A 12,047-nucleotide genomic window follows, 5' to 3' on the forward strand; every position below is an offset into this window, starting at 1 on the left:
GATGGGTTGAGCCCTCGGCCTCTGCCTGTCTGCGGATGCTGGGTAGCTGCAGCCCGCACTAGTATTTCTTCAGCTGTTTTATCTGGCAGCTGCCTGAGTAGCAAGTTCACCTAAATAAGCTGTGCAAGGCCTTTTAGAGTCATGGATTGCTTCTGCACCCCAAGGTCACCTTGGCCCTGCTGGCTGTTCCCATCTCCTTGCTTCAGCAGTCCTGTGTCTGTGTGCCTGGGCTGGGCGATAGCTGGCTCCAGGGGGTCACATTTGCACTTGTTTTTTGACCCCATAAACCTTAATTCCTGTTGACGAGAAGAAAAAAAAAAATAATTTCAATAGCTTCCAGTTCTGCACGTGTCCCCAGATCCTGTCCTTCTTGCTCCTGTAACATCTCATGGCAGCTGAATGTTCTCTCTTCCTCCTGATGTGTTGCAGAGCGGCCATGCTGGCTCCGGAGGATCTGACTTCCAGCAGCATCAGCAGAACAGCCCAGCACAGCCCGCTCTCAGATGTGCAGACTGAAATAACCGAAAGGCACGCGTTTGGTTATTTCATTGTTACAATAAATAATCCCTTTTCACTGAGGCAGCTAAAATATTGATGTGCATTTTATTTAAGTCAGTGATGCCCTTTCAAGTCAAAGTCGAGAGGTGACTGTTTGCAGAGATCTGTTAGGGGGAAGCAAGCATTGAAGGAAGTTCGGTGGTAATAAGTTATACACGTTATGTTCCTCCTTAGCTGATCGCAGGGCATGTGTTATTTATGCTGTTTCATAGCACCCTCATTTTGTGATGGGGGGGAAAAGGGCTTTACTTCATTTTTATAGCTAAAGGTTGGCATAGTTCTATGAAATAATCTAGAATGAGGGAAGATGCAGCATGTGTTGAAGTAAATGTATATTCCAGAAATTGAATCTATTTTTAGAAATCAAATTTGCCCATCCATAAAAGCATATGAAAGGTCACTGCTGCTGTTGAAGATTGCCTCGCAATTCAGTTGCATCAAATATGAGAAAACAATGTGTGGTGCATGGGGATGAAATCCTACATTGCCCTGAAAAGAAGCGGGCAGCATCTGAATGGACACGAAGGAGGTGTTCTGCTGTTTAGCGGTGATTCAGGTGACCTGGTTCACGTTGGGGGATGCTGGAACAAGGGCAGAACAGAATTCTGAAAGCGGGTCTGAAATAAAAAGGTAGCAGCTGACCACCTGACGTGTGGTCTTATGTCCCCTTCCTCCTTCCTTTTCTCTGTTGTCTGAGAAATAGGTTTGTTTTGTTCTTCTCCCACAGGAGCAGGTAACATGCTGTGCCAAGTGCTGGAGTGGAAAGAACCCTGTGTGAGGGAGAAGGTGCTGGGCTCTGTGAGCCCTGAATTCCTTCTGTCTTAAAGCTTTGGTGGACTTAGTAGCAAAGAAATAGCATCATTCCTCTCTGGTCAGAGGACCACTGTATCTCAGTTTATTCTAATTTCCAGTTAAGAAATAACAAGGGATGGAACTACTGCTATTTTTCTGTTTGTATGTTTACTTCTGCTTTACTCCAATCTGTTCTGATGGAGAGGACAGGGTGGTGGTAGTTGAAAATACAGCAAATAGGTCTGTGGGAGAAAATACTCCCATATTTTCTGGCTGTGAAGTAACAGTGCTACTACTCGGCTGTTTGGTTGCTCTGGTATTTCTCTAAAGGCAGTATTTCTACAATATTCAGGCTGTCTGCCTGCCTGTGCAGCTCTTGTGGTGTCTGCCAAGCTGTAGCCCATCCTGTTACTGTAGGATAACCAGGGATCAGCTGCCTCTGGTCCCCTCTGTGGAAGGAACAGCTGTTGGTGGTGGGTCTGAGCGGGGCTGTGGGGATGTCAGGAGCTGAGCAATAGGGATGGTGAGGCTGGCTGTGTGTTGTGAAGGTCTGCATGTGCTGCTCCACAGAGCCACAGTGTGTGGTACACACCTTCCTTCTCTGGAAATTCAAGTTACAGGACATGCAGATGCAGGTTTGGGACATGGCTGCTCTGTTCCTCCTTTGCTCATTGAGGTAATGGCTTATCCTGAGATTCTGCACTTTAGAATGCTCATAAGAGGTGTGTGCTGCAACTGTGGCGCTCAGATAAAAAGCCTTGGGTGGAGGGATTTTTCAGATCTGGAAAGCTGTGATGGAGTTTGAGGTGTTTGCTCTTTAAGGGTTTCTGTCTGCCTTCTTGTTTGGACCTCAGTGCTGGTTAACAAATCCCTTTGCCTGTAGCGATGATGTGACTCAAAGGACCTTTCAAGGGGGTGAACTGGAAGGCTCAGATTTGGCTCTGCCGCTTTCAGCAGACACCAGAGAGTCTTTACCTGTAGTTTTGTGCATCTGCTTTTAATTGAAATGTCTTTTTTAACTGCTTCAGTTTTGCCAGTGAGCTCTTTTTTCATTCTATTGGAGCTGGAGCAATTATTTCCCAGCTCAGCTCTTGATGCAGCCGGAGTGCCCGTAGGTTGTCATTTGTGGATGCTTTCCCTGAAGTGTTGGGATAGACCATTGCATCTTACCAGCAATCATGAGTCCCTGCAAAACACCACTGAACTGCTGTGTGGTGGAGTGCACTGTCATTCTCCAAAAATCACCGTGAAGCTCTGACTGCTTTTGTTAAAGTGTTTCCAGTGCCCACCATTGCTGTAGGAGGCAGTGGACGCAGGACAGGTTTGACCCATTTTGCATAGTTGGACCTTGCATGAGAACCGAGTGACTCACCCCAGAACCACACCAGTGATCCTACATCTGAGAGCTTGTCACGCAGACAAAACGAAGCCTTTCAGAAACACCTTTAAGGTCACAGCAAAGCTTAGTACTTCTGAAGATGTTACACAGGAGTTTCTGAAGGCTGCCCAGGGTGTCACTTCACAGCCCTGTGCTCTCTGTAGCAGCTGGCAGCCAGGAGGTCACTCTGGTTCCTTACATGAGAACTTTGACAAGTCCAGGGTTAGCACTGGAGCTGAAGGAGTCTTTGAAGAGAAACAGCAGCAAAGCAGTTAGGAGCATTGCTCTTGAAATGGTGGCTATTAACATCCAGAGCCGTGCCTTGGGAGACAAATTGGATGTGTTTGTGCCTCTAGGTGCCTTTGTGGGCTGTCTGACTATGAAAGACCAGACTTAATTTACATGCTGGGAAGTCTGGAGATTAGACATCTTTCAAAAAGTTGTCCGCATTGGGAAATAGTATGGAATTGATAGGGAAGGTAATTGCTTTGACTTGGAGATTCTTCTTTGCTCATGAGCAAAGAGAATGGCTCATTACTGTGAAAGGCATGAAGGGCTGGACCCTGTATCTCCCCAGTAGTGTGTTTAGAGAGCAGTGCAGCCTAGACTTTTTTGAAGGCAGCTCATCCTGGAGAGAAGCCCTTACAGGCTGATGCTCACAGATGAGAGATCCTAGCTAGGATATTGTTTTCCACAGTTACTCTCTATATACTTTAGAAACTACCATTGGAGGTTGGTAAGCCATAAAATGAATCAGATGGTATTTTATCTTCGTTGCAACGGAACACAGGATAATCTTATGTAGTGAAATGCAGCGTCGTGTCCATACAAACATGCAGACACTTGTGCTGAGAAATGCCCAGTTCAGGCAGCAGTTTGGTGTACTTTGTCTCGTGCTGGTTTCTTCTTGTGGCTGAGATTTCCATATTCTGTTTTCAACAAGCTGTTTCATTACGGGGGCATTAACACTGCTGTGAGCAGTAAATATGAAGAATTAATGCAGCCTTCTTCCTGAATGCTTATATAGTGATGAGAGCTGATTTCAGCACCCATTTTAACTTCCATAGTACACGTTTCTTTTGGTCAGATGGAGCGATGGGATGGATGTTTTCTTCCTTAGGTAGTTAATGCATGGGAAGACTTCCTGTCCTCAGCACTGACTGAGCAATAACTTGAAAGCAGGTTGGTGTGGTGTAACCAATTGATTTGTCATTGGCTGACCTGAGAGGGAAGATGAAAAAGATTCAAAAGGAGATAAATAATTGACACGACTGCCTCGTGTCCATTCAGCTTGCAACCTTTTCTCCTTGATATTAAAGAGAGCTGAGTTACTTTAGGCTGCTTCCTTCTTTGGCCCAGGCTCCCCTGCAACCTGAGTGTTTGATTGCAGGGGAAAATGAGATCTGAGTGATGATGCATCTTGCATGTACTGAGAGAAGATGAATTTCTGAGTGTCTTAGCTCTGCATTTCTGCATAGCCCACAAGAAAAGAGCTGAGCCTTTTTTTTTCCCCCTACATAGTGGTTTGTGTATGTATTTATATATAAAATGTCAAGCACTCGGTGCTCTGGGAAGTGGTGTTTTTGCATATCCCACTACTTTTCATCTTCCCTGTAATGTGGCATTTGGTTAATGAATGTGCCAGAGTGAGAAAACCCAAAGGAAACCCCTGGCTGTTTTCCTAGAAACTTTATTAATTTTGCAGCGCTTGGTTTTGAGGAATAGGAAAGGTCCCCGGCCCTGCTCCAGAGAGGCTCTTAAGTGTTTTTTAGGTTGTTCTTGAAGCAGGTTAAGCTGTAGGTGTCTGGATCTTAAGGTGAGGTGCGTAGAGGCTCTGCTTGGCCTGATGTGGTGTGGGTGGGCCTGGCTGTGGGTAGCTGAAGCATGTCCGCCCTCAGGAGATGGGCTCAGCCCCGTGCTCTGTACCCAGTGTGGGGCTGGTCCTCCAGCCTGCTACGTGGCCATGCTCTGAAATTCAAATGCTGACCCTGGTCCCATCCCTCACACCTGGCTGCAGGTCTCTCAGTTGTGGCAGGCTTTAAGGCTGGGCCTGCCTGTCTTCCAGAGCCCATGCCAGATCACACTGTGGCCGTGCAGCAATACTTGCCTGAGGGATGAGTGTGAAGCCACCAAACCACACAGCAAAACTGATCTCAAGCACTGAGTCTAGTGTTTTCCAGCTTGTTATGCCTCTGTGCTTCCCCTGAGCTTGTCTCAGTCAATGTAAAGGTTTTATTTAACCTTTCTTCCATCTCTTTCCTAAAATTTTTCTATCTCCTCCTTTTAGCCTTCTCTCAAAATGTTAGTTTGAAAAGGTTACGTATAAATGTGCGAGTTATAAAGAAGTTGCCAAAAATATTAAAACGAAAGCCCTTGAGTTTGTCTGCTATTATGTGCAGAAGATAGTGGAAGCAAATATTAGTCATTCACATCATTTTCTGTGTTGAGTCAACATCTATTTTTAGGTGTGGAGCGCATAAAGACAACTCTTTGACACATAAAACACACAAAGACATCCATTTGACATCATTTGTGTTGGGGCTGAGGCTGGGGAAGAAGGGAAAGACAATCACTGAGAGTGTTACGTTTGTGACAGGACCCCTCATTTCTTCCAGAAGGCAATTTAAGATGTGATACAGGAATATACTGATCTGTTTATATTTAAATCAAGATGAAGCACAAAATATTCAGCTTTAGATCTGACTCTGTTTCCGATGTGCTGCAAAGTAATTCCTCCTGCTCTGTGCTGAATGCTCGCAGTTAGGCCTTATCCGGGAAGTGTTCTTGTTCAATTTGTTATGCTAAATGCGTATGTCTTAATAGCGCAGAGAGCTTTTCATGCACGTGCTGCAGTTTATAGGTCTGATTACAATTTGTAGATCAGATTTTTCTTTTAGCTCTGGATGTGTTTCTGTAGGCAGAAGAGCAGTTGAAGGATTTGATTTAATAATTTTTTGATGGCATACATGCAGTGCCTCGTCTTGATTTTCTTGTTTATTTGGCCATAATATTTTATGGTCTGGTTTGGGCTCACAGCGCTAGGGAACTTCTTGTGATAAACTGCAGATATGACAATGAGTGTCAGCGTGCAGTTCCCTGAGCAGATGTTCATTTAGTTGAATTTCAGCAGTGCTTTGCTGTTCATTGGGAGCAGGTTTTGCCAGCACAGGGTGAGAATACAGAGAGCACAAAAGATCACTCTGACAATAACCTGATCTGTTTCAAACACTTGAAGAGAAGCACCCTACAACTTGAGGATGCTGTGCGTGTTCTAAGGTTATTGCATGTTGGATGCAGCGCATCATCCTTTACACCCACAACTCATGGGGGTAAATTTACAGAGCAGTGCGTAGGAGGTCACACATTAATCTACCTCTGAACAATAGCGATTTTGTGCCTGTGCTTAAAGAGCCCTTGTGTTGTTGTCACAGTCTCCAGCCACTGCTGTTCTCGTAACCTTTCCTGGTTTGGTTTTTTTGGCAGGTAGCACCTCAGCTCCGGGGCTGTTCAGCCTACTGCATTTAGAGTTTATTCTTGTGGAAAAGAAAATCTGTCTTTAAATTGCAAAGAGCAGCTTTGCTTACTAACAGTTATTTCTTTCTCTTAAATCCCTAGGTGTCATATGCCCGTCCAAGTTCAGCATCAATCAGAGATGCAAACTTGTATGTCAGCGGCCTTCCGAAAACGATGACCCAGAAAGAATTAGAGCAGTTATTCTCACAATATGGGCGCATCATCACCTCACGGATTCTGGTTGATCAAGTCACAGGTTAAACAAAAACAAAGTTTCCTTGATGCGTGCATGTTTTTCCGGATGGCAAAATTGCAAATGCTTGATGGTGGTTGGGTTTAAGATGTGATTGATTTATTTTTTTCTGGTTTAAAATACAAACCCAGTACTCTATAGTTGTTATTGCTTAGTGTTGTACTTGGTTATTTGCTTTAATGAGGGGCTGGAAAACACAATGTTGTTTCCTTGAAATAATTATATTAAATATTGTAGGGTCTGGTTACAAAGAACACAACTGGGGAATGTTATTTTTCTTTATTGTAAGACTTACCTTCATTTGCAAGCAGTGTGGTAAATCAAAATGAACATTCTGTTTCATTGTGGCGTGGATGAGGCCGTTCCTGCATATATTCATTTGTTTGCATGTTTCTGCTTCCCAGGGGTTTCTCGAGGTGTGGGATTTATCCGTTTTGATAAGAGAATAGAGGCGGAAGAAGCCATAAAGGGACTAAATGGCCAGAAGCCTAGCGGTGCTACGGAACCAATTACTGTGAAGTTTGCCAATAACCCCAGCCAGAAAACAAGCCAGGCACTCCTTTCACAGCTGTATCAATCTCCCAACAGACGCTACCCTGGACCGCTTCACCACCAGGCTCAGAGATTCAGGTAATTACCTGGAAAAGAACTGAAGTTCTACCAGCGACGACGATGTGGGGCAGGTGCTGTGCAGGAGAAATGTGCTTTAGTTGCGTGGGCTGACCTGATTTTCTTTGTAAAATTAAATATTCTTTCCTGGAGAATGAGGAGGAAAATCTGCTGACAGCAGTAGTCATGTTGTATTTACTAAAACAGCTGAAGTACTGTACTATCAGATCTCATGAAGTCTCATAGAAAAAGGGAGGACAGAACAAAGTTACACAGATAATCAAGTGAGCAGTGACTACCCTGTTCTTAGCAATTTTGGGGGTAATGCTTTTATTTTGTGCTGTATTATTACAGTTTTGATGCAGCCCAGACTTTGATGTTAATGACAATGGATTGGTAGCAGGAAAAAAGCTGAGTCTGTTCCAGTCGGCAGCAGTATCATTAAATTTAGCCTAAGATATCTGCTCTCACTGTGAAGAGACCTTGTATTAGTGCTTGATGTGTTTCTACAGATATCTTTGAAGATCCTTTATTGAATATAACCTGAAGATATTGATTCCATCTGATACATAAGCTAGTGTTTGCAATACGTGATGTGCTCGTTATTCTTGTAATAACCTTCAAGCACCTCACCATTCAAATGGAAGTCTGTTTTGGGGGGGAGAAAAAAAAGGGAATGTTTCCATAACTGAGTAGCTTTACCAAAGTACTCAAAAGTTATTCTGTTTTTTCGGTGGCCTAGTGCTAATGAACAAAGATCATAAATTAATTTGACTAATTCAAAAGCAAGCACACGTAAACGTATATCTTACAATGCAGCTGTGTCCCTTGAAATCACAGCTTAGTGTTCCATCAGTAAAGGGTTTACAGAAAGCAGACGATTGTATGTGTTCTGCAAAACCTGGTGGTCATTCAGGCTGATGCACAGTGTGAAATTGTTACCAAGTGTATCCTTGTGGGGAGACTACGTTAAAGTAGCTGAAGTCAAGATTTTCTTCAGTTCCATTCATTTTGTACTGTCATTTTTTCCGAGTTATCTTGGAAGGTGAGCAGTTGAATTATTAGCAAAGATTTCATAATACTGTTTAAAAATTGACAAACCAAAAGTGAATCTTGTTAAAACCAAATCAAACCAGGAGAAGTAAGGATTTTGTTAAGGCTGGAGGTAAATTCAAACTGCTTCAGATGCAGTGGTGGACATTTTAAGCACCATCTCAAACTTAACAAAGCAGGCCACGAGTTGTTAGGCTCTTTAGATGTGTGGGAAACTTGTTGAACGTTTCTTCTTTGAAAATGGAACACTATTAATAATAGTTCCATTGAGCGATCTTGCCATCTGTGAGACATTAACCCAAAGACCCTCCTTCTCTTTTCAGGCTGGACAATTTGCTTAATATGGCCTATGGCGTAAAGAGGTAATTAGAATTCCACAGATTGCCAGATGTCCGTGTTGGCACAGATTGGTGCTACAATTTATTTTTTTTAATTCACTAACTTTATTTTTTTTTTAATTCCTTCTTTTCTTCCACCAGCATGTCAAATTCTTTTTAAGTTTGGACTTCAGTTGGTTTTGTTCCTTTTCGAGGCCACACAAATTCTGTGGGTTTTTCAACCTTTTTTTTTTATTTACAGGCGGGCTTCTCAAATGGTTCAGGTGCAACAGCTACCAGCACCCAAAAACTCAAGCTGTCCTGTCCTCTTGGTTCAGAATCAGAGTTATTAGCTTGAGTTTGTAAATAATCTGATTTGATAACGGAATTAGGCTGCTGTGGTCCAAATCTCAGTTACAACCTTCATCGTCCTACATCAGGCTTCCCAAGTCTGACTTCAGGCTGTAGCTGTGTGCACCTTAATCTGCCCTGTGTTTCTTTTGTTACAGGTTTAATGCTTTGAAATTTTAGTGATGCTTGATTTCTTTTCCGTTTCATGTAGCGATGTGTTTGTGTGTATGTGCTCTTGTGTGTGAAAGTCCAGCTGATGTGCAAACATTTATGCTGTTTCATCAGTGTGTTCAATGTCTGACAGCTAAAATAAGTTGACATATTGTCAGTGTTTCTCCTAAACTTTATGGCAAAATAAAGGTGTAGTCTTACTCCTGATGTAAGACAGCCAGCTATTGCCACAGATAAGATGAGAAAATACTACTAAATGTTCTGAATGGTCTGCTCACCACACATGAGAATGGCTTGATCTCTTTTCTTTTTACAAAGCTCATGCCATAAATGGTACGGTAAGTATATCTGTAGCTAGCAGAGGATAGGAGCATACTGCTGACTACTGCCAGAGAGATCTCTACTGTACAGAGAGATTGCAAGACTGCTTATTGAAGTGAAGCAGTGCTCAAAACAGGCTGCATGCTTTCCCTACATGCTCCTCGTGTTGATCAGTGTGTTGTTTTCATTACTGTGTACTTGGTGGTGGTCTCAGGCCACCAGAATGTGCCATGCTCTGCTTCTCCCTTGTCCTTCCCTCTCCTTTGTCTCTTGATGAGTTGCCGGAAACTGCAGAAGCCTTGAGTATCTATCAGATGTGAATAACTCTCAGAAGATGGTGGTGTTCAGGGAGTTCTCTTTGGGTTTTTTTACTTGCCCAGAATTGCAGTGCTTGGTTCTGACTAGCGAGACTTCACAGTTCCTATTTCATATTACCTTTAGAGAGAACAAAAATGAGCTTCCTGCTTGTTGGTCATATATCTGCATACGCTTCAAATAGCAATGGCTTGTTTGTTTTAAATAGTTGTTCTTTAGGCATTCTGAACTGGCTTTTTTTCTCCCTTCAGATGTTGAAAAGTTTTACTAGCAAACTGTAATTATAGGTATAGGGCCACTAGAAAAATACTGTATTGATTTCTGGAACTGACTCTAAACTGCATCATCATCCTGGATTTGGGGGCTCAGTTTGTTCTCCTGCATCCTGTATTTAGGGGAATACAGACAGCAGATGAGCTGTGCTGGGTTGACCATAGGTTTTATTGACAGTGACTTCAGGTCACCTGTGTAACTCACAGCTCAGCTCCCAGCAGTAGGTCACATTGTATTTTTGATAGTAAGCTTGCTTTGTTCTGCCATCCCCATTTCCTGAGCTCCAGAAGCAAGTTAGCAGAGCCTTGCTGAACGAGTTGTTGTGATATTGCTGCTAGATCCAGTATGTGGGAGAGAAACTAAGGATGTTCACTTGCAAAAGTGAAGTTCAGTAGGAAGACTGTCAGTTATTCTTAATAAGCTGTTTTACAAACGTCTGTGTATGTCTGAGGATCCAAGGCTTGTGAGCATTTGCAAACTGCTCTTTTATAGTGTAGCAATACCCCAGTGATGTCCCTCAGCTCCAAATGTGTATTCCAAGCATCTACTTTCCTCAAATATATGTATAAAGTGCCATCAGGAGTCAAAAGAAGCAGCCATCAAGGATGCAGTTTGTTTTATAGTTATGAAGTATATGCTGCATAATATGCACAGATAGCAAAACAGGTGTGGAAACATTGGAATTATAAGACGAGAAGTTTTGGAGTGTGAGCAAGCACTTAGTGATGCTGTGAGTGTCCCCCTTCATTCCCTCAGTCTTCACTCAAAGTCCTGAGGAATAATTATTACTCAATTCTGGTACTAAAACTCATCATTGAATTGGTGTGAAACTGGGTTTTTAAGACTTTTTCTCTGTGCAGTTGTTATTTTAAAACATATCCCAAAGTGTAGCTTCAGAAATCATGTCATTTTTTTTTTTCGAACTGATGAAAGGAAAATTATGTTGATCCTGAAGGCTGATACTGCTTAACATCCTCATTAATAACCTGAGTCACAGGCTGCAGCACACCTCCCTGTAACTGGGTGGCACTGGTGTGGTGCAGGAGTAGGGGCGGTCCTTATGCTGCTGGCTGCTATTGGGGTGACTTTGCCAAGCTGGAGGAACCTGGTGAAATTCAGGAAACGTAAATACAGAATTCAGCCCCAGAATTCAGATTGCTGTCTTTAGATACCTACAAGGGCAATAAAAAGAAGATGAAATCAGGCTGTTCTTAGAGGTCAGTTGCAGAAGGGCAACCCTTGGAGATTTCAAAAGCTTCTGTGGGTGGGGCTCAGTGTCACTCCACTTAGTCTGGCTTCAAGCAGAAGGCTGTTCACGTGTCCTCCTTAGATCCTGCCCAGCCTGTGCTCATCTGTGCTGGTTCTTTGTCCATGAACAAACCACCTGGCTTCAGCTTTCTAGTTCACGTGTTTAGATAAACACAACAGGGAGCTTAAGAGTTCTGTATTAGATCTCCAGGAGCTTCTCTCTCTCCTTCCATTCATTATCTGAAGAGCCTAAGATCTTTCTACAGACATGGAGTTCGAAGGTATTAGTTGACATATGCCCACTAATTACATTGATGCACTGTTCTACTTCATGGTTGCTGTGTAAATCTTTGTATATTTGGCTGACTGACTTTAGGCCTTTTTTAACTGGATTTTTTTTTCCAGTTTATGTCAAAGGGCTGTGAGGGGAGAATTACAGCCTGCCACTTCCAGAGCTAGTTAGTCCGTTCAGCCACATGAGGTTACTGGTACAGCTGAATCCTGACAATGCCATTTCATGTTAATTTGTCAGTTAAACTTCAGAAAGCTCTGGTTTTTGCACAGCAAGCTTCTTAAAAGTAAATTACGAGTTTTCCATCATTCTGAAACAACATGATGTTGGAAATATGAGGCAAACATGTGGAGACCTTTTTAAGCAGAATGTGAAGGCCGTGTTTGACTTGTAGTTTGTCCTTAGCACTTCTTTCTAGATGTTTATCATGTTTCAGCGAGCTTTATCCTTGAAGGGAAAATCCTTTAGGTGCAGGTTCAGTCCTTTGTCTAGTAGACGTCCCTCCTGCATGCATAGGAGTTAGGAGGCCCAGGTTGCTACACGGTAATTTTCCAGGGGTAGGATTGAGAACCTAAGTTAACACTTGGTTGTTTACTTTGAAGT

At 42.9% G+C, this 12,047-nt stretch overlaps 1 protein-coding gene across 26 annotated transcripts in view; it reads left to right on the forward strand.

Moving 5' to 3' along the window:
• The window catches only part of ELAVL4 (ELAV like RNA binding protein 4), a 73,382-nt gene that overhangs the window by 57,739 nt on the left and 3,596 nt on the right, over positions 1 to 12,047 (forward strand). For 18 of the 26 annotated variants that reach the window (XM_032446208.2, XM_085512349.1, XM_085512350.1 and 15 more), the window contains exons 4-6: positions 6,344 to 6,497; positions 6,899 to 7,124; positions 8,480 to 8,518. In XM_032446208.2, the coding sequence (XP_032302099.2) occupies positions 6,344 to 6,497; positions 6,899 to 7,124; positions 8,480 to 8,518 (419 nt within the window). The remainder of the gene's footprint in view (positions 1 to 6,343; positions 6,498 to 6,898; positions 7,125 to 8,479; positions 8,519 to 12,047) is intronic. The other 8 variants (XM_085512354.1, XM_085512358.1, XM_085512348.1 and 5 more) reach the window with 1 other exon arrangement.

The sequence above is a fragment of the Coturnix japonica genome, chromosome 11 (assembly GCF_054131305.1).
Source record: "Coturnix japonica strain WE chromosome 11, WE-NBRP24, whole genome shotgun sequence".
Taxonomy (NCBI): Eukaryota; Metazoa; Chordata; class Aves; order Galliformes; family Phasianidae; genus Coturnix; species Coturnix japonica.